This window comes from Hemitrygon akajei, chromosome 2 (genome assembly GCF_048418815.1).
Source record: "Hemitrygon akajei chromosome 2, sHemAka1.3, whole genome shotgun sequence".
Classification (NCBI taxonomy): domain Eukaryota; kingdom Metazoa; phylum Chordata; class Chondrichthyes; order Myliobatiformes; family Dasyatidae; genus Hemitrygon; species Hemitrygon akajei.
Genome location: NC_133125.1, coordinates 196,098,372 through 196,121,775, shown reverse-complemented (window position 1 = coordinate 196,121,775; position 23,404 = coordinate 196,098,372). Strand labels below are relative to the sequence as shown.

Sequence of the window (23,404 nt, the reverse complement as noted above, 5' to 3'; positions counted from 1 at the left end):
CCCAATGTCTTGTACACTCATAACGTGACGTCCCAGATCCTGTACTCAGTATTCTGACTGATGAAGACAATCACCTCCTCATCTCTCTGTTCCACAACACTCTCCAGGGCCCCCGATTGATGTGTAAATCTTGTCCTGGTTTACCTTCCGAAATGCAACACCCTCATCTCTCTGAATTTAAATCAATTTCCATCCAATGGCCCAGAGACCCAATTAATCAAGATCTCATTGTAATCTTGGATAAACCATGAGCAAGAGGGTTATGTAGTGGATAACACAATACTGTTGCACCTTGGGGTATTCCAGAGTTCAGAGTTCAATTCCGACACCATCTGTAAGGAGTTTGTACTTTCTCCCCGGGACCTCGTGCATTTCCTCCGGGTTCTCCGGATTCATCCCTCAGATTGGGGAGGAGTGGACAGCGAGGAAGACCATCATTACTTGCAGTGGGATCTGGAGCAGCTGGGAAAATGGGCTGAAAAGTGTCAGCTGGAATTTAATGCAGACAAGTGTGAGCTGTTGCTCTTCGGTAGGACCCCAGTGTCGGTCTTTCACAGTGAATGGACGGGCACTGAGGACTCTGTTCTACAGCAGATCTGGGAACACAGGTCCAGAATACACCGAAAGTGGTGTTACAGGTTGCTGGATGTTATGTTGAAGTTGTATGAGACCTGGGGCCGGCTAATTTGGGATATTGTGTACAGTTTTGGTCACCTACCTACAGGAAGGATGTAAACAAGTTTGAAAGAGTACAGAGAAAATTTCCAGGGACGTTGCTGGGACTGGAGGACCTGAGTCATAAGGAAAGATTGAATAGTTTAGGACTTTATTCCTGTAACATAGAAGACTGAGGGGAGATTTGATAGAGGTATACAAAATAATGAGGGGGTATAAATAGGGTAAATGCAAGCAGGCTTTTTCCACAGAGGGTGTGTGGGATTACAACCAGAGGTCATGGGTTAAAGGTGAAAGATGAAAAGTTTAAGGGGAACATGAGGGGAAACTGCTTCATTCAGAGGGTTGTGAGAGGGTGGAACGAGCTGCCAGCCCAAGTGGTACATGCAAGCTCGATTTAAACATTTAAGAGAAGTTTGGACGGTACATGGATGGTTGGAGTTGGAGGACCATGGTCCCGGTTCGGTACAGACCAGATGGGCTGAAGGGCCTGTGCTGTTAGTTTCTATCACTCTGTGACGCTGGTACAAAGACATAGCGGTTTGTAGGTTAAATGGTCATTGTACATTGCCCCGTGATTAGGCTGGTTTTAAATAGTTAGGCTGCTGGGTGGAGCGGGTCATTGGTCTGGGACGGCCTGTTTCACACTGTCTCTAAATAAATAAATAACCTCTTCATTGTCCATGAAACCACCAATTTTAGAGTCCTTCACAAACCTACTAAACACGTCACCTACATTCTCTCCAAATCGTTCATATGAATGATGAAAAACAGTGGACCCAGCACCGATCCCTGCAGAACAACCACTGATCACAGGACTCCACCCAGACAACTCTGTATCCTATTCCAGATCGTACAGTATCCCATGTGATCTAACTCTCTGCTACCTTGTCAAATCCCTCACTAAACTCCATGGAGACGATATCTACTGCACTTCCATCAGCTGTAATTTATTTATTGAGATACAGCACGGAATAGGCTCTTCCGGCCCTTTGAACCCCACCACCCAGAAACCCCTGATTTAATCCGAGCCTGACCATGGGACAAGTTACAATGACCCCCACCACCCAGCAACCCCTGATTTAATCCGAGCCTGACCATGGGACAAGTTACAATGACCCCCACCACCCAGCAACCCCTGATTTAATCCCAGCCTGACCATGGAAAAAGTCACAATGACCCCCACCACCCAGGAACCTCTGATTTAATCCGAGCCTGACCATGGGACAAGTTACAATGACACCCCACCACCCAGCATCCCCTGATTTAATCCGAACCTGACCATGGGACAAGTTACAATGACCCCCAACACCCAGCAACCCCTGATTTAATCCGAGCCTGACCATGGGACAAGTTACAATGATCCCCCACCACGCAGCATCCCCTGATTTAATCCAAACCTGACCATGGGACAAGTTACAATGACCCCACCACCCAGCAACCCCTGATTTAATCCAAGCCTGACCATGGGACAAGTTACAATGACCCCCCACCACCCAGCAACCCCTGATTTAATCCGAGCCTGACCATGGGACAAGTTACAATGACCCCCACCACCCAGCAACCCCTGATTTAATCCGAGCCTGACCATGGAACAAGTCACAATTACCCCCACCACCGAAACCCCTGATTTAATCCGAGCCTGACCAGGGAACAAGTCACAATTACCCCCACCACCCAGCAACCCCTGATTTAATCCGAGCCTGACCATGGGACAAGTTACAATGACCCCCACCACCCAGCAACCCCTGATTTAATCCGAGCCTGACCATGGGACAAGTTACAATGACCAATTAACCTGCCAACCAGTACAGGTTTGGACTGTGCAACTAGAGCACCTGGAAGAAACCCACGTGGTCATGGGAGAACGTACAAACTCCTGACAGGCAGTAACGGGACATGAACCTGGGTCGCTGACAACATAAGGACGTACCTGAATGAGAGAGAGGCTGAGACCCTGTCAGAGACTGCTAAGTTAGCAGACGAGTCTGCTTTAACCCACAAGGTAAAGTTTTTCCCGAGCAAGAGCTACCAAAGGAGTAGCAGGGATAACAGAGATAACCCACCGGCTAAACCAGAGAGTAAACCGGGGACTAGTGATAAAAGTCAGGAGGAAGGGAAGCAGTCAAAAGAAAAATTTCCCAGTTTCAAGTGTTACTTTTGTGGGAAGCCTGGTCATGTGGCATCCAATTGTTTTGCTATGAAAAGGGAAAAAGGGACAGAGAGAGAGAAAACCCCAAATGCCTGCGTTCAGACGGTTAAAACACCGCTGAAGAAGGAGGGGTCTGACCGAGTTCAAGAGGGACTTGAGAGATTTATTTCAAATGGGTTTGTGTCTGTGAAGGAGGGATCAACTCCAGTTCCAGTGAGAATCTGGAGCGATACTGGAGCTTTTCAGTCACTGATATTAAAGAGTGTTTTGGAGTTCGGTGCTGAGATGGAGATTTGAGAGTCGGGGGCAAAAGTTTAGGGGTAACACGAGGGGGAATTTCTTTACTCAGAGAGTGGTAGCTGTGTGGAATGAGCTTCCAGTAGAAGTGGTAGAGGCAGGTTCGGTATTGTCATTTAAACTAAAATTGGATAGGTATATGGACAGGAAAGGAATGGAGGGTTATGGGATGAGTGCGGGTCAGTGGGACGAGGTGAGAGTAAGTGTTCGGCACGGACTAGAAGGGCCGAGATGGCCTGTTTCCGTGCTGTAATTGTTATATGGTCATATGGTGGTGAATATTATCAAAGGTATTGGAAAGGGGACTGAGACTGTGCCTTTGCATAAGATAATTCTGAAATGCGACTTGGTATCTGGACCAGTCACAATAGGGGTGCGGTCTGAACTACCGATAGACAATGTTGATCTCTTACTCGGAAATGACCTTGCAGGTGGGCATGTTTACCCAGCAGTTCAGCTAGCCAGTGAGCCTGCTGCTGCTGAGGGCCCGCCCATAGATGCTGATGTGTATCCCCCCTGCGTGGTCACTAGAAACATGTCGGAAAAGGGTGCTGATGCTAATATTGATTTATCTAGACTTTCCTACTGTCCCTAAACCAACAGGACTTAGATGGTAGTAAGGCTGAGGAGAGTAAGTAGGATGAGAAAGACGTCTTTATTGAGGAGGGAATTTATAGAAGAACTAAATAAAGATCCTGAAATTGTGGCTTTAAAAGAGAGAGCTCTCTCTGAGGATGAAATTCAGAAAGTCAGTGAGATATTACCTTAAAGATGGGGTGTTGATGAGGAAGTGGAGATCAGCCACTGTGCCTGCAAGTGAGGATTGGGCTATTGTGCATCAGGTAGTGCTTCAAAAGTTTACAGGGCTTAAGTTTTAAACCTGGCCCATAAGATGCCTTTAGGTGGACATTTCGGAGTAAAGAAAACAGTGCACAGGATTATGAGGGGATTTTATTGGCCTAACGTGAGGAAAGATATTGCAAATTACTGTAGAGGATGTCATACATGCCAGGTGGTGGGAAAACCTAATCAGGCCATCCCTAAGGCACCACTTCGGCCGATACCTGCGTTTGGTGAACCATTTTCCAGGGTCATAGTGGATTGTGTAGGTTTCTAATGCCCCCATAATCTCTAATGCTACATCTTTCAGAACCCTAGGGTGCAGTTCCTGTGGTCCAGGTGACTTATGTACCTTTAGGTCTTTCAGCTTTTTGAGCACCTTCTCTCTTGTAACAGTAACTGCACCCACTTCTCTTCCTTCACACACTACATCAGGCATACTGTTAGTGTCTTCCACAGTGAAGACTGATTCAAAATAGTCATTTAGTTCATTCGCCATCTCCTTGTCCCCTGTTATTAATTTTCCTGCCTCATTTTCTGGCGGTCCCATATCCACTCTCATTTCTCTTTTATTTTTAACATACGTGAAAAAACTTTTACCATCCACTTTGATATTATTTGCTAGCTTGCTTTCACATTTCATCTTTTCCTTTCCAATGATTGTTTTAGTTGCTCTGTTTAGGTTTTTAAAAACTTCCCAATCCACTATCATCCCACTAATTTTTGCTTTGTTGTATGTCCTTTCTTTTGCTTTTACAATAGTTTTGACATCCCTTGTCAGTCATGGTTATACTATTTTACAATTTGAGTATTTCTTCATTTTTGGAAGAAATGAAAACATACTCATGTCCTGCAGCTTCCTCATTTCCCCAGAAACACACACCATTGCTGCTCTGCTGACATCCCTGTCAGCAGCTCTTCCCAATCTACTTTGGCCAACTCCTGTCTCATACCACTGTCATTTCCCTTACTCCACTGAAATACTGCTACATCAGCCTTTACTTTAGTGGTCACCAACCTTTTTAAGCCCAAGATCCCCTAACTCGGTCATAGTCAAAGGTGACATCGACACCCAGATTGATTAGTTACACACATGCGCACTGGGGCAGAAAATACCGGAATTAAAACCCCGCAACCCGGAAGTAGAAATAATGTATAAACACCAGGGGTACACACCCTTTTTTGCACCGCGGACCGGTTTAATATTGACAATATTCTTGCCGACCGGCCGCCGGCGGGGGTGGGGATTAAACACGACCAGAATACAGCGATACTCGAAGCAGGTTCCTTATGTCCAGTCTATTGCACAATTTAGTTTTTGCGGCTCTCGGCACTTAGCTTTTGTCCCACTTGCTCACGTTTTCTCCGCTCAAAAAACTCAGCGGGTTTGTCTTTAAGTGCGGGGTGCTTGGAATCAAGGTACCGAAGCAGTTTTGAGGATTTCACTGCCTCATTAGACAGCCTCCAGGCCCAAACTGCAGCCTCCGCCTGCCCGCCCTCCGCCAGACACCCTGGCCAAATGTGGCTGGTTGTGGGTGGGGTGAGAGGACAAGGTCAGGGCCGGAGGTCCCCGTGCCGGTTCCAGTCCGGAGAATGCGACAGAGCGGGGAGTGTGACAGGGCGCCCGCCCGCCCCCTTTGTAGGATCTATCGGCCGACAAAAATTTGTTTCAGCAGATCGCAGCGAGGTAGCTGCTCTGATACTTACGGAACCCTGAGCCCGAATTAGATCGTCTGTGAATATTTTAGCACTGGGTTCCCCACGAGCATTCGGTGTGGTGAACAGGTTTAGAGGCGGCGCCCTTCTCTCCGCGCTCCAGGCCAGTACCAACGGCACTTCTCGCCGGCCACGTGAGGCGAACCAGTGATTCCTGGCGCGAGGGTATCACTGCGTTTAGGCGACTGATGACCTCACGTGGGTTCAAGTTGAACAGTGGGCAAGACAAGGAGTGAGGAAAGGTGCAGCTGACTCGTATCGTTTCCTCACGGCCCGGTGGTTGGGGACCACTGAATTACACTGTGTAAACACAAAGTACACTGCAGATGCTGTGGTCACATCAACATGTACAAACAAGCTGGATGAATTCAGCAGTCAGCAGGTTGACTGCTCATTTCAACGGATGCTGCCCGACCTGCTGAGTTCATCCAGTGTGTTTGTACGTGTTGAATTACACTGTGTAATGCGGGGGAGCTACACACATGCGCACTGGACAGAAAGAACGGAACAAAACCCCGCAACCCGGAAACAATCTTTCAACAGTATTTGTGTATTTATTTTTGAATTTTTTTCGGGATCTACTGGGAAAGTCTCAAAGATCGACCAGTCGATTGTGATTAACGGGTTGGCGACTGCTACTTTACTTTCTCTCTATCAAATTTCAAGTTAAACTCAATCATACTGTGATCACTGGTTCCTCAGGGTTTTTTACCTTCAGCTCCCTAATCGCCTCTGGTTCATTACGTAACAGCCAATCCAGTATAGCTGATCCCCTAGTAGGCTCAATGACAAACTGCTTTAAATGCCATCTCTTAGGGATTCAACAAACTCACTCTTCAGATCCATTATCAACCTGATTTTCCCAATCAACCTGCATGTTAAAATCTCCCATGACTACCAGAACATTGCCCTTTTGACACAGCTTTTCTATTTCCTGTTGTAATCTGTGGTCCACCGCCCAGCTCTGTTGGAGGCCTGTGTATAACTGCCATCAAGGTCTTTTTAACCTTGCTGTTTCTGAACTCAACCCACAAGTATTCAATATCTTCCGATCCTATGTCACATCCTTCTACTGATTTGATGCCATTATCTACCAGTAGAGCCACACCACCCCCTCTGCCTATCTTCCTATCACTCCGACATAATGTGTAACATTGGACATTCAGCTCCCAACTACAACCATCCTTCAGCCACAATTCAGTGATGGCCACAACATCATACCTGGCCATTTGTAATCGTGCAACAAGATCATCCACTTTATTTCTTACACTACGTGCATTTAGATACAACAGCTTGAGTACCGTATTTGCTGTCCTTTCTGATTCTGCATCCCTAAAGTTTTGATACTCAGCCTGTTGGCTGCAACTGAGTTCCATCACCTGCCTGTCCTTCCTGACAGTCTGACTGCAGGCTATCATTACCATTTTTACCATCCATCCTATCCTGAGTCCCTTCACTCCAGTTCCCACCCCCCAACAAAATTAGTTTAAACCCTCCCCAATAGCTCTAACAAACCTGCCCGCAAGAATATTGGTCCCCCTTGGGTTCAGGTGCAACCCATCACTTCTGATCAGGTCATACCTCCCCCAGGGGGATCCCAATGATCCAAGAACCTGAAGCCTGCCCCCCCTGCACCAGCTTCTCAGCCATACATTTACCTGCCAGATCATCGTGTTTCTACCCTCACTGGCGCCTGGCACAGGCAGCAATCCAGAAATTACTACCCAGGAGGTCCTAATCTCTGGATTAGAGAGAGGCAAGAGTGGATATCGGACTGCTGGAAAACAATGCTGGAGAGGTAGTGTTATGCCGTTGGCCCCCTCCTTTGTGAAAATCGCAAGAACTCTAGTTAAGGTGGGTCAACTGACCCAAGAGAGAGAGACGTGCGAAAGACCACGTTCTCCCAAGAAGCAGAATAAAAGTGACTTTGACTATTGTCTCATGGAGACCACCTGAAAAGCCCTCGGGCAAAGTGGGCTGGTTGAGAGAGAGATCGCATTACCTGCAACTTGATTGACACCTGCGATCCCGTGAAGAAGTATAAAGGCGGGTCTGAGGGGAGGACCCTCAGATGCACCAAGGAAACACACGAAGGAGAAACGCTAGAAATCCTGCGACAGCGTTTTAATAGCTACAGCCGGTGGTGGGGTTCGTGTGCGTCCTTCCCTTGCCTGGGATTGGCGACTTCACCACGGAAGACGGCCTAGCTACAGGGGAAGCCACAGATGAGAGTCCATTCCCCCAACGAGACTTCCGACTACCTCCTACAGGTTGGAAAACTTGTCGGGTAAATGCTTCATGTTCTCTGTCTTTCTAACTAAAAGTGCACCAACGCGACACTTCCGCCGGCAACTAAGTGAAACTGCCGTGATCTAAAAGACTTTTAGATATCCAGTGAACGATATAAAATCTACATTACCCCTAGACGACGATCGAGCTTGTGTTTTGAATGATTATTATTACACCGGTGTTTTAGATTGAGTTTTGATGATCTGAATGTTTTGTATTAACCATACGTTTGTGCCCTTGTTGAATAAAACGGTTGAAAATAGTAGCATCCGACTCAGCTGATCCATCTATCTTTGCTGGTAAGTTACCTGGTTACGGGGTTTACGTAACAAGTGGGGTTCTCGTCCCGGATTTGAAACCAAACGGGAGGGTCAGTGAATCGGGCTGTAAGTCCAAACTTAAATCTGGTTACGCAGGTAGCCAGACGGGAAACCAGCAAAGATGGATGTGCAGGAATTTAGGAGAAACCCGACGGTAGAGGCGCTATGGAAAGCTACAAAATCAGAATTGGTAAATTTGGCGCAGGCATTAGACCTCACAGCGGTGAAGCCAGCAATGAAAAAGCAGGAAGTGCGAAGGGTCATACAACAGCATTACGTTGGGAAGAAGGTGTTTGCAGCTGAGGATTTGGAAAATATTCCCGAAAGGAGATTAGTGAGTGGGACAAATCAGGCAGAGTTGGAGAAAGCAAGGCTGGAACATGAGTTTAAAATAAAGCAGCTAGAAGTAGAAGCAGCTGAGAGGGAAAAAGAAGCCGAGAGAGCTGAGAGGGAAAAAGAAGCCGAGAGAGCCGCAAAGGAAAGGGCTGTGGAAAGAGAGCATGTGTTCAAACTAAAGCAGCTAGAAGCAGAAGCAGAAGCAGAAGAGAAAGAGAAACAAAGGAACCATGAATTGGAGCTGGACAGGCGAAAGCAAGAGCGAAGAACTCAAGGGGAAGAGAGAGAGGAGGGGTTTGATATTAGTCGGGCGTTGAGGTTGGTCCCCCCGTTCGAGGAGACGGATGTTGATAGTTATTTCTTGCTCTTTGAAAAGGTGGCCGAGAACTATGGGCGTCTCAGGGAGTTAGTTTTGATTGAGGAATTTAAAGGTTGCGTTCCGGAAGAGATCCGAATGTATTTAAATGAGAGGACGAATCAGTCCATCTCAGAGATGGCTAGGCTCGCAGATGAATATGCCCTAACCCACAAGACAAAGTTTTCCTCGCCAAAAAGTTACCCGAGAGACCGTCGGAATGGTAGGGAAAGTCCGCCGGCTAAGGGAGAAACTCCGCCGGGAGCTAGCACAAAAAGTGAGGATAACAGACAGGAAACCTGGAGATCTCCTGGTTTAAACTGTTTTAATTGTGGAAAGGTGGGACATATTGCATCAAAATGCTTTGCTCCGAGAATGGAGCCAGAGAGGGAGAGAGCAGCGACCCCTATCGGGCGTGCAGTGGTAATCGGGAAGTTGACAAGAGGGCCCCAGGTAGATGGAGTACCGGAGGGGCGGGAGACATTTAGTTCCGAAGGAACCGTGTCTTTGAGGGAAGGGGACCCCCCCATCCCCGTACGAATTTGGAGAGACACGGGGGCGGAACTATCGTTAATTAGCTGTAACGTGTTAAATTTCGGCCCTCGGATGGGGGAGGTTGCCCTGAGAGGTATCAGGAACCAGACCGAGGTCGTGCCTTTGCATAGGGTCCTTCTCGATTGCGAGTTGGTGTCGGGACCTGTGGAGCTAGGAGTCCTGCCGGAGTTACCGGGGGAGGGCGTGGACCTCCTGTTGGGTAATGACCTCGCGGGTGGGAAGATCGGAACTGCCCTGATAGTTGAGGCCCCGCCCATGGAGTCCCCGAGCTATCGCGCATGCGCGGTCACTCGCAGCCTGTCGAGAGCGGCGGCTGGGACAGCGCGCAGTTTGAAATTGGCCCAGACGTTTTTACCGACCCTACACCACGAGGGTTCAGAGGGTGGTAAAACGGAAGGCAGTAAAGTAAAAGGGGGTAAGGGCGAGGAGATAGCTCCCCCCTTAGTGAAGAGAAAGGTCCTAGAGGTAGGAAATAAAGATGAGAAACGGATAAAGCTGTTAAAACGTCCAGAGTTGGACGTGGTTGATCTGTCTGGTTTGGCAGAATTGTTTGGAGAAGTTGAGAGTTCTAAAGATGTTCTCGATGGTCCCGAGAGTGAAATGAGGGCAGTCTTAGAGGAGAAGGGTATCCTTGCTGTGGAGAAGTCAGCTGACATGGCCGAGGAGGTTGTTTCAGCTCGCAGGGTTGCGCCTTCCCCAACAGGGGGCTGCCTGGAGAGTTACTGGAAGGAGGGGGGGACGTTAGAAGTTGAAAAAGGTACGGGTGTTGAAAACCTGGAAGAGGCCAATGTCCCGTTTGAGTGTGTCCAAGATGGGGATACACATGGTGCTGAACCTAGTCACGGAACTCAAGGGAAAGGGGGATGTGTAGTTCCCAAATTGAATGAAGAAAATTTAAAGGCTGGACTGATATCAAAAGCAGCAACCAGGCTACAGAGACAATGGCTTGGTACCACAAAGCCTGTGAATCAATTACAGGTTGAGTTGGAAGGTAAAGGGGCCCCACACGCTATTGTTATTCCAGAGTGTGGTGTGAAAAGGCAGAATTTGAAATGCTGTCTGAACAAAGCGAGATCGCTTGCGGATCTTAAATTGGAAACTAATAGCATGACGGGTCCTGAAGAGAAAAACGACAAATTGCCTAAAATTAAGGAATTGGGTGGTCTAAGTTTGGAACACGCTGATAAAATAACTCCTATGAAAGGAGCGGGCGAAAGCCTATTTCGCCAGGGTGCCCAAGATCGCCACGAGGGAATTAACCGGAAAAAAGGCGAGGGTTAATGGGGACGCGATTTTTAAAATAGCAGAAGCCGGTTTTAAGGGATTTTGACAAAGTATGTGAATAATAAAGACAACACCCATGGAAGCTTGACTGTTAAGTTTGAAAGTAGCATAAAAATTTGTCTTTTGCATGAACCTTTGTAGATGTATGTAAGCTAAGATCACACCTCCTTAGTTATGTTGCTGAAGAAAGCAAATAAATAAGGTGGTTATTGAGCTGAAGTTTGATGCTACCAGGCGTTAGTATGGCACATGAGGTTAAGGTATTAAAGAAAAGGGGCACTGTACTTGTTACCTGTTTAGATACTGACTTGAATGTATAACAGTAGTACTCTGTGAAGAGAAAAGCTTGTGTAGTATGTAGATTCAAAAAAAAAAATTCCTGTGTCAACCTGTTTTTAACCGCTGGTTAAAAACCCATTATGGGGGGAGGTGTTATGCCGTTGGCCCCCTCCTTTGTGAAAATCGCAAAAACTCTAGTTAAGGGGGGTCAACTGACCCAAGAGAGAGAGACGTGCGAAAGACCACGTTCTCCCAAGAAGCAGAATAAAAGTGACTTTGACTATTGTCTCATGGAGACCACCTGAAAAGCCCTCGGGCAAAGTGGGCTGGTTGAGAGAGAGATCGCATTACCTGCAACTTGATTGACACCTGCGATCCCGTGAAGAAGTATAAAGGCGGGTCTGAGGGGAGGACCCTCAGATGCACCAAGGAAACACACGAAGGAGAAACGCTAGAAATCCTGCGACAGCGTTTTAATAGCTACAGCCGGTGGTGGGGTTCGTGTGCGTCCTTCCCTTGCCTGGGATTGGCGACTTCACCACGGAAGATGGCCTAGCTACAGGGGAAGCCACAGATGAGAGTCCATTCCCCCAACGAGACTTCCGACTACCTCCTACAGGTTGGAAAACCTGTCGGGTAAATGCTTCATGTTCTCTGTCTTTCTAACTAAAAGTGCACCAACGCGACACTTCCGCCGGCAACTAAGTGAAACTGCCGTGATCTAAAAGACTTTTAGATATCCAGTGAACGATATAAAATCTACATTACCCCTAGACGACGATCGAGCTTGTGTTTTGAATGATTATTATTACACCGGTGTTTTAGATTGAGTTTTGATGATCTGAATGTTTTGTATTAACCATACGTTTGTGCCCTTGTTGAATAAAACGGTTGAAAATAGTAGCATCCGACTCAGCTGATCCATCTATCTTTGCTGGTAAGTTACCTGGTTACGGGGTTTACGTAACAGTAGTAATGGGGGACAATGAAAGGGTGGATGAACTGAAGACATAATTTGCATCAGTCTTCACTGTGGAAGACACTAGCAGTATGGTGGAAGTTCCAAGTGTCAGGCGACGTGCCGGGCGTGAAGTTAGCATTACTAGAGAACAGGTTCTTGGGAAACGGAAAGATCTTTAGGTAGCTGTCACCTGGACTAGACAGCGTACATGCCAGAGTTCAGAAAGAGGTGGCTGAAGAGATCATGGAGGCATTTGTAACGATCCTTCAAGAATCACTAGATTCTTCAATGGTTCTGGAAGACTGGAAATTTGAAAATGTCACTCCACCGTTCAAGAAGAGAGAGAGAATAAAGGAAACTCTAGGCCAGTTAGTCTGACCTCAGTGGCTGGGAAGATGGTGAAGTTGATTATTAAGGAGGAGTTGTCAGGGAACTTGGAGGCACATGATAAAATAGGCCATGGTTTCCTCAAGGGAAAATCTTGCCTGACAGATCAGTTGGAATTCTTTGAAGAAATAACAAGCCAGATAAACAAAGGAGAACCAGTTGATGTCGTGTACTTGGAATTTCAGAAGGTCATTGACAAGCCATATTTGGCATCTAATTATGACTTAGTAGTGTCTCATAAACAAGCACAAATGAATCTTATGTCTTACCGTGTTTAATGCCACCAATCACTTCTTCCGATGCTATGTCGAGCAAATAGGGGTGATGGAATTTTTCAACCAATAGGGCACCATCTGTCACTGACAATATGTGGGCATCCTCACTAATCCTGTAAATATTATACAGATGGTTATAAACTGAGCATCAGCGATATTTGAACTATTTTACAAATCCATACTGAGTTTCAGTAAAGACCATGTCCTACCTCCTCTTCCGACGAGCTTCCTCCTGAAATAAATCAAACACAGATCTCAATTGACTGAGACTTACTGTCGGCATCTGAGCCAAGTTATTAAAACCTGCTGAAAATTCCCACTGAACTCATTCCCACTAACATGAATGGAGAAAGAGGGACATTGAACTGTGCGAGAAAGTACAAGGAATATTTATGAGAATTATACGATAACAGAGAGAAGGAACTTACAGGAGAGACTGGACAGGTTTTAAGATTCTGAATGTATCTGATCGAAAATATTTCTGCTTGTGTGGAGACAATAAGTCAAAGATAAAACATCAGTAGGTCGTTAATAAATCCCACAAGAAATGTAGTGAAGAGAATGTGGAACTCACTGCTACAGGAGTGGCTGAAGTGGAACAGCAGAGATTGATTGTAATGGGGAAGCTGGATAAACACATGAGGGACCATGGAGTTGGGGACACTGTTACTGGGTGTGGTGAGTAGGTGGGAGGAGGCTTGTGCACCAGGGAAACTGATAGGAGAGAATGGACTGAAAGTCCTGTCTCTGATGAAAATGGGATATAATCTGATGAAGAATATTTCTGAAAAACAAATGACAGTGCAAAATTCTCCAAAACAATGAACCTGATACAAACCAGATATAGATGGTAAATCCGATGTGTAGGTCACATTCTGGAGTTCAACCTCAGTTCCCACCGATCAACAGAGAGACCCTCACACCCACTGCACCAGACACACTCACAATCTGTGACTGTAATGGGATGTTACTCTGAGTATCAGTGGATATTATACGTGGGAATCACAGAAGTGATCACTGGCTACGATCAGAGTAAACATTCCCGAGAAGGATGCAGACTGTCCAGCGATGTACAGATGTTGTGAGAGGCCGGTTTGGAGACAACAACTCTGAACAGTCAAAACATCCGTCTGGTTTCAATCAGTTTACAACTCCAGTATCTGTAAATCCCACACTGAGTTAAAATACATCATTTTGTGACTATGTACTTTTACAGGACCAAACTGAAATCTCTCACCATGAGGAATATGATATTGTCTTGTTGATCTATCTGTTCCTGTAACTTTGAGATTTCCTTGTAGATGGCATTTAAATTCTCTTGAATCTCGCGAAGATTTTTCTCCATTGGATTTAGAATCCTCTCCTCTTCTTCCCTGAGATCTCGGAGTACACGCTGCTCTTTCTCGGTGATAATCTGGCGCAGTTCATCAAACTGGGATGTGATGTGGGACTGAACGCTTTGTGACTGTTCCTGTCGAATGAAAGGAGAGGCTGGTTTATTATTTGGCCCTGATGTATTTCCTTATGATATGGAAGGGTCTGTCCAGCTCATTATCATCCAAGAGGACCACAACCTTGCGGTTGGGTTTGGAGGCTTGTGTGCCTCAATGACCCAAAGAACTCCGTTGGCTGGAATGTGGGCTTTATGCTTTGACTCTTGGTAGGGTCACCCATGCCAAACAGGTCAAAGGGTAGAGGCCAGAGTAAGAGTGGTCTACTGGTCCTCCAGGTTCATGGGTTCAGCTCAGGGCTAACAATACTGACTGGTGAAACAAAACTGTTACGGAAACAATGAAGAGTCTTTCTACATCTGAGTGCCATGTTATTCCTGAGTCTCCACTCAGGACCTGCATGACTGACAGTAGTGAAAACCGAGAAGCAGCTACTGACATGTTGAATGAAGACATGAACACTGCCAGAGATGGAGGACCTTCATTGCTGTCCCAAACTCCAGTGGCATAACAGGCAGCAAGTGAGTGGTTCCCAGATATTCAATCACATTTCCCTGAAACCCAGTCTTCCTCACTGACCTATTAACTCCCACCTGATTCACATACAATACCCCTTCACGGGGTTAATTACAGTTGCCATTTTACTGTTCAATCCTGAACAGTCAAAACATCCGTCTGGTTTAAATCAGTTTACAACTACAGTATCTGTAAATACCACATTGAGTTGATTGTCGGCTAAAAGAAGGTACTGGTTACAGAGAGAACGTGCAAACTCCACGGAGACAGCACCAGAGGTTAGGATCGAGCCCAGGGCACTGGAGCTGCGATACTCTGCTATTCTGCATTAAAGGGAACAAAACTACACTACAAGATTGTGAATTCTGCACAGGAAGCCTCACCCGAACTCCAGAAATCTTCTCTTTCTGTTGCTGCTCCATTTCCTGAAAGTCTGATTTCATTTTTGCGAGAGAGTCCAAGGAAGATTTAACCCGATCCTGGGAATTAAGGAGTTAATGGATTAGACAAAACAAAAAGACAACATAAACAGACGATCGAAAGCGGATTGGTTTTACCTGGTAAATTTTAACGGCTTCTTTAATCGGCATGAAGTTGTGAGACTTGTGTTCCAGTGCATCTCTACAGATCAGACAGATCAGTTTCCTGTCCGTCTCACAAAACAGCTTCAGTTCTTCCTCATGTTCCTCGCAGTGAAGTTTACTTTCTTTCTCTTTGGGATTCAGGTTTAGTTTTCGAGCTTTCTCAGACAGATTTGCTAAAACCCGATTGCCCTTGAGGCTGCGGTCTGCAAACTCCTCTCTACATTCCGGGCAGGAGTTTCTCTCCTCCCTTTCCCAACACCGTGTGATGCAGGAGCGGCAGAAGTAGTGACCACACTCCAGTGACACCGGATCGGTGAAGAAATCCAGGCAGATGGGACAAATTACCTCCTCGATTAAACTCTCGACCTGTCCTTTCGAAGCCATGTTAACTCCCAGTACTTCCTGGTTCAGGATCCTTTCACTTTCGGGGAGCTGCAGAACGCCTGCAGTACCTGGAATGTCCACTAGGGGCGCTGCAGTCTCGGGAATGAACAACGTTGCTCCAAGTGTTCTCTGGGCAGGAATCGCGGCAATTTCCACGTCAGGTTGGGATCAGAAACACATTAAAGAGGTCTGAATATAAATGAACCCGGAGCGCGGAGCCTGGATCAGTGTAAAGTACAACTGAAAGGGACAATTCCTGAAAAGCGAGACAGACAGTTGGCCTATGTCCCTGCCTGCTCCAGCCCCACTGAACTTGTCCTCATACATTGACTTCATTCTAAACCCTTCAGGTCAATCCCTCCCAACCCACATCCGTGACAGTTCTCATGCCCTCAATCTCCTCAGCAATTTTCAATTCTCAGGCACTGACCGCCTCATCTTCACCATGGATGTCCAGTTATAACTTCTATCCCCCATCAAGATGGCCTTACAGCTCTCTGTTTCTTTCTCAATAAAAGAACAAACCAGTTCCCCTCCAGCTGGAAGGGCTGGTGCTCACCCTCACCAATTTTCCTTCCACTCCTCCCACCTTCTCCAGACTCGAGGGCTATCCACGGGTATCTGCATGAGCCCCAGTAATGCCTGTCGAAGAACAGCCCATGTTCCAGGCCTTCCCCAGTAACGCTCCCCAAATCTTCCTCAGAAACATTAATGACTGCATTCGTGCTGCTTCATGCACCCATGCTGAGTTTATCAATTTCATCAACTTTGCCACTAACTTCCACCCTGCACTTGAATTCACTTGGTCCATTTCAAACACTTCCCTCCCCTTTGCCCTTCTCTCTGCCTCCATCTCTGGAAAAAAACTGTCAACCGACATATTTTATAAACCTACTGATTCCATAGGGTACCTTGACTATACCTCTTCCCACCCAGTTTCCTGTAACTTTTCTAAACTCCTTCATTTCCACTGAATCTGTTCCCAGAATGCAGTTTCCCCTTCCAGAACATCAGGTATGTCCTCCTCTGTAAAGAACAGGGTTTCCTTTCCTCCGCTACTGATGTTGCCCTTACCTGCATCTCCTTCATTTCCCGAACATCTGTGCTCACCTCATCTTCCCTCTGCCTCAACAGTGATAGAGTTCCTCTTGTCCTAACCTACCAGCACGTAAGTGTCTGCATCCATCACCTCATCCTCCATAAACCTCCACCATCTCAGAATCAGAATCAGGTTTATTCTCACCGGCATGTGTCATGTGTCATGTACTGTATTTTGTTAACTTAGCAGCAACAGTTCAATGCAATACATAATATAGAAGTACAATATCTATCTATATATATATATATGTAAATCAATTACAGTATATGTATATTGAATAGATTAAAAACTGCAAAAACAGAAATAATATATATTAACAATGTGCGGTAGTGTTAATGGTTTCAATATGTCCATTTAGGAATCGGATGCAGAGTGGAAGAAGCTGTTCCTGAATTGCAGAGTGTGTGCCTTCAGGCTTCTGTACCTCCTCCCTGATGGTAACAGTGAGAAAAGGGCATGTCCTAGGTGCTGGGGGTCCTCAATAAAGGACGCTGACTCAGAGACATCGCTCCTTGAAGACGTCTTGGATACTTTGAAGGCTGGTACCCAAGATGGAGCCGACTAAATTTATGACCCTCTGCAGCTTTTTTTGGTCCTGTGCAGTAGCACCCTCCCCCCCCACCCCCCATACCAAACAGTGATGCAGCCTGTCAGAATGCTCTCCACGGTACATCTATAGATGTTTTTGAGTATTTTTGTTGACATGAAGTATAATCTCTGTCTTGCCTTCCTTATAACTGCATCAATATGTTGAGAATAGGTTAGGTCATCAGAGATCTTGACACCCAGGAACTTCAAACTGCTCACTCTCTCCACATCTGATCCCTATATGAGGATTGGTATGTGTTCTTTCATCTTACCCTTCCTGAAATTCACAATCAGCTCTTCCGTCTTACTGACGTTGAGTGCCAGGTTGTTGCTGCGACACCACTCCACTAGTTTGTTTATCTCACTCCTGTCCGCCCTCTCGTCACCACCTGAGATTCTCCCAACAATAGTTGTATCATCAGCAGGTATATAGATGGTATTTGAGCTGTGCCTAGCCACACAATCATGGAATCCAACCACCAAACACATCTTTACCTCCTCCCTTCTCTACTCTCTGCAGGGATCACACCCTCCATGACTCCATTGTCCGGTCACCCTCCCCACTAATCTCACTCCTAACACTTAACCTTGCAAGCAGCCTGTCACTCTATATAGCAACCCTATAATAGTATCAGCAGCAACAGAACACACCTGGAGTCTGGTTTTGCTCTTAACAAAACACTATTTTATTAGTAACTACGTCAAATAGTAACTTCAACCAGGTAAATCAAGAGTTAATTGTGTTAAGCACATATAGGTGTAAATAAAAGTTCCCAAACTTGTTCAAGCTCAGGTGGCAAGAGTTACAGTCTCACGATGGTATGTAAGAAATTTTCAGTTCAGGTACATGGGATTGAAGCGAGAGAGAGATGCTTGTAATCTGAATAAACAGCTGTCGTCGATCCTCCTCGATGTCCTCCAAATCTTCCAAGTCAGCCAAACGTGACCAATTTAAGAGCGCTGTCTTCAAGTGATAACCTATCAACCCAGGCAGACAGACAGACGGACAGACAGATAGACAGATGTACTTTATTGATCCCGAGGGAAATTGGATTTTGTTACAGTCACACCAACCAAGAATAGTGTAGAAATGTAGCAATATAAAAAACCATAAATAATTAAATAATAATAAGTAAATTATGCCAAGTGGAAATGTCCACTTATTAATAAGGCAAGGGTTCGACACACTGGTAGATTCCACAGGGTCGACCTTACACGCACTAATAGTCACGGATCGATTCCTCTTAATCGTCCTCAGCCCCCACCCTTTGTGGGTACTTTAAAGTTCAGTGGCAATTTCTGCCCCGAACCTTCGTGCGTCTGCGTGTCCAGTGAAACGCTCGTTTAAATATCATTGTGCTGAACACCAGCTGTCCATCATGTAGTCTCTCTCTCTCTCTCTCTCTCTCTCTCTCTCTCCTGGTCTGCCACTCCCACTGCACCCTCCTCTACATTGGTGAGACCTGTTGTAAACTGGGGTTCTGCTTCATCAAGCACCTCTGCTCCATCTGCCAAAGATGGAACAATTTACTTCCAATTCTCATTCCCATTCCGACCTGACAGTCCACGGCCTTCTCTTGTGCCACGACGGAGCTACCCTCAGGCCGAAGGAAAAACACCGTGTAGTATGTTTGGGTCGCCTCCAAACAGATGGCATAAATATTGATTTCTCCTTCCCGAAAAAAAATTCCCTCCCTCTCCCTTCTCCTTCTATCCCCCACTCTGGCCCCTTACCTTCACCTTCCTGACTATCATCTCCCCGTGCGTCCCCTCCTCCTTCCATTTCCCCTATGGGCCATTCTGCTCTCGTATCAGATTCCTTCTTCTCCAACTCTTTACCTTTCCAACCTATCTGGCTTCACCTATCCCTTTCCAGCTATCCTCCCTCCCATCCCCCACCTTTCTATTCTGGGGACTTCCCACTTCCTTTCCAGTTGTGAAGAAGGATCTCGGCTCGAAATCCCATTTCCATAGATGCTGTCTGACCGGTTCCTCCAGCATAGAACACAGAAAATCCACAGCACATTATAGGCCCTTCCGCCCACAGTGATGAGCCAGCCATGAATCCTGCTCCAGAAGCTGCCGAGAATTTCCCAACCACACAGCCCTCTATTTCCCTAAGCTCCATGTACATATCTAAGAGTCTCTAAAAAGCCTTTATTGTACCCGGCTCTACCACCTTCACTTTGAATTCAATGCACCCACCACTCTTTGTGTGAAAAATTCACCTCTGACATCCCCTTGTACCTCCTTCCAAGCACCTTAAAACTATGCCCCCTCATGTTAGCCATTTCAGCCCTGGGAAAAAGCCACCGGCCATCCACACGATCAATGCCTCACATCATCTTATACACCTCTATCACGTCTCCTCTCATCCTCCGTCACTTCAAGGACAAGTTTACTCAACTTGTCTCATAAGGTTCTTAAAGAAGCAGCTGAAGTGATTGTGGAGACATTAGTGCTGATCGTTCAGTTTTCACTGGGGGGTTTGGGGGAACTGGAAAATTGTAAATGTCACTCCACTCTTTAAAAAGAAAGGGAGGCAAAAGACAGGAAATTATATGTGATTTCTTCTGACTTCACTGGTTGGCGAGAGTCTGTTATTAAGGATGAGGTTTCAGAGTAATTGAAGGACATGATGGGTGAAATCAGCAAGGTTTCCCTGTGGAGAAATCTTGCCTGACCAATCTGTTGCATTCTTTGAGGAAATAACAGGAAGGATAGACAAAGGAGAGTTAGTAGACGTTGTTTACTGGGATGTTCAAAAGACATTTGACAAGGAGCCACACATGAGGCTGCGAAACAAGATGAGAGTCCATGGAATTACAGGAAAGATACTAGCATGGATAGAAGATTGATTCTTGGGAGGCAAAGACGGGGAATAAAGAGGTCCCTTACTGGTGTTGTTGACGAGTGGTGTCCGCAGGGGCTGGTGTTGGGACCACTTCTTTTCATTTGATCAGTCAGTGATACGGGTGGCAGAATTGCTGGTTTTGTGGATAATACAAAGATAGCTGGAGGGGTAGGGAGTGTTGAGGAAACAGGGAGTCTGCAGTAGGCCTTAGATTGCAGAATGGCAAAGAATTGGCAGCTGGAATATAGTGTAGGGAAGTACATGGTCATTCACGTTGGTAGAGGGAATAAAGGTATCGACTATTAAACGTGCAGCAAATTCAGAAATCAGAGGAGCAGAGAGACTTGGGAATCCTGGTGCAGTTTTATCCGAAGCTTAACGTGCAGGCTGAGTCAGTGGTCAGGAAGGCAAATGCAATGTTAGCATTAATTTTGAGGGGACAAGAATGTAAACGATGGAATGCTGAGCCTCGATAAGGCGTTGGTCAGACTCCATTTGGAGTATTGAGAGCAGTTTTGGCTCCTCATATCAGAAAGGATGTGGTGACATTGCAGAGGGTCCAGAGGTAGTTCAGAAAAATGATCCTGGTAAAGAACGGGGTAGTGAGAAGAAGCATTTGATGGTTCTGTGCCTGCAGTTGCAGGAGTTTAGATAAATAAGGAGTTATCTCATTGTGACCAATCAAATATTGGATGCCTACAGAGAGTGGAGTTGGAGAGGATGTCTCCAACAGTGGGAGAGTCTAGGACCAAGGCACACAGACCCAGAATACAAATACATCCCTTTTTAACATTGGTGACGGGGAATTTCTTTAGCCAGAAGATCAAGAAACTGGAATTCATTGTCACAGAGAGATGTGTGGGCCAAGTCAATGAGTACATTTAAAGTTGAGGTTACACGAGTGAATCTGCAGATGCTGGAAATAAATAAAAACACAAAATGCTGGCAAAACTCAGCAGGCCAGACAGCATCTATGGGAGGAGGTAGTGACGATGTTCCGGGCCGAAACCCTTCATCAGGAGTGGGTCATCCCTGGATTGTCCTTCCTGCCCTCCTCAATTTCTGTCCTTCAGCCACCCTCCAGTCGTCCGGCCCCTCACCTGTGGCTAAGTACGAAGTACATTTCTCTGACAAGACCCCTGCAATTTTGACCTGCTCCTGATGTCTTTGCATGCCCCTGATCAGGCTCTGGGGATTTATCCACCTTAATTGGCTTTAAGATCATCAGCACCTCCTCTCTTGTAATGTGAGATTTTCCAAGATGTTAATGTTCATTTTCTTCATTCCGTGGATTCCATGATGTTTTCCCTGGGAAACAGAGATGGGAAATATTGATTTCAGACCACTCCCCTCCCGAGCTGCTCCACCTGTTGATAACCACATCAGTGCTTGAGGAAATCTGTTCTCTCACTAATTACTCTTTAAATCTCAATGTGCCTGTCATTTGAATGTCATTCACATTATCTGACAGAGCTATCACGTGTTTTCCTCCTCCTATCCTCTTGATTTCTCTCTTCACTGTGCTCCTCCCTCTGTCTGATACTCCTCGGGTCAGACAGCTGTGACGGGGGGTTTCTCACAGGGAGTTGAATCCACTCTTGTTAACTCTTTGTGGTCAGAGCCTTCACAATGTGTTTTCCCAGTTCCCTCAGTAACCTGGTCCCACTGTGTCTGTGTAAACTAACCCCACCTCTCTACATACATTCTATATCCCGCACACCCCGCCTCCCTTTTCCTGCCTCCTCACAGGCAGCCACAAAATAAAGAAACCCAATAGAACCCAAAAGAAAGACCATCAAACACCCAATGCGCAGAAAAATACTCGGTATCCAAAGACAAAAAGAAGCCGATAGAGGAACTCAGCAGGTCGGGTAGCATCTCTACAGGAAAAGTGATAGTCGATGTTTAAGGCTGAGATTCTGCATCAAAGCCCTGTCTCTGCTGCCTCTTGTGTCTCCACAACTCTCCAAATGTGACCTCACCAAATCTTCAAGCAAGAGAAAATCAGATCTTCGTCAGGACTGGAGAAAAAAAGATGAGAAGTCAGAGTGAGAAGGTGAGGGGAGGGAAAGAAGAAATACAAGATTGAAGGTGACCGGTGAAACTGGGAGAGGGGGAGTAAAGAGCTGGGAAAAAGATTTAAAGGTCTGGAGAAGGGGGAATCTGATAGAGGACAGGAGGCCATGGAAGAAAGGGAAGGTGGAGGAGCACCAGAGGGAGGTGATGGGCAGGAAAGGAGACAAGGTGAGAGAGCAAAATGGGAATGGGGAATGGTGAGGGTGTGGCCATTACCGGAAGTTCGAGTAATTGATGTTCATGCGATCAGGTTGGAGGCTACCCAGAGGGAATAATGTTTTGACAAGATATGTGTAGATAGTTCGAACAGAGAAGGGATTACAGATGACCGCCTCCCAGTAAGTCAGGCTGGGACCAAGTGGTTAATGTGTCACTTTGCCTCAGTGAGCATCTTTCTGTTTATTTTGAAATACTTATGGGAAAATTGGACCAGTGCTGAGCCTGTATCTACCTGGAAAGCAGAGAAGATGTCTCAGGCTCGCTCTCTCGCTTTCTCTGCCTCTGACACAGAGAGAGAGTGAGACACACACACACACACACGCGCGAGCTCAGACATTTACCTTTACCCACAGGCTCGTCTTCATTCACACTTACACCCAGTTTCATCTGAACCTCCCTCAACTTTGATCCCTCTTGTCCTCTCCCTCAGGATTTCTCCTGTCCCTTACCTTCTGTGCACCCTTCCTCAGACCTCATGCCTCCAACACATCCCCACCCCTCCCTTTGCTGCACCCTGTGCTACCTTCCTGTGACCTCTGCGTTGGGCTCTCCTTCCCACCCGGGTGGGTGACACAGTCCTTGCTTGGGTGACAAATGATCATGTGAGCGAGGCTGAGTGATGGGGCAATGGAACAGTGAGTGAAGGAGGGGCAGAAAGAAACCCACACTCAGACATCGTTTTAATGCTCTGAACTCAGGATTCCGCCAATCCAGCTGATAAACGTTTGGACGTTCAGTTCATGGCGGTACCGCTTTCAACCAGGAGATGGGGATAGTGAGCTTTCCAAGGATCAGTTTGACGGTGAACATCCCCACCTGCTGCTGGGAACCGGTACTGCAAGGGGTGCAGGGAAAAAGAAAGTCAGATTCTCTTCAGCCCTTCACCTCTTCCCACCCCAGACTCACCTGGTG

General features: G+C 46.4%; 1 protein-coding gene across 1 annotated transcript in view; it reads right to left on the bottom strand.

Annotated features, from left to right (window-relative positions):
* Positions 1-23,404, bottom strand: part of LOC140721953 (uncharacterized) — a 90,906-nt gene that overhangs the window by 38,831 nt on the left and 28,671 nt on the right. The window contains exons 7-11 of the mRNA XM_073036780.1: positions 15,246-15,620; positions 15,072-15,167; positions 13,959-14,192; positions 12,931-12,953; positions 12,716-12,834 (exon numbers count right to left, since the gene is read on the bottom strand). Coding sequence (XP_072892881.1) covers positions 12,716-12,834; positions 12,931-12,953; positions 13,959-14,192; positions 15,072-15,167; positions 15,246-15,620 — 847 coding nt within the window. The remainder of the gene's footprint in view (positions 1-12,715; positions 12,835-12,930; positions 12,954-13,958; positions 14,193-15,071; positions 15,168-15,245; positions 15,621-23,404) is intronic.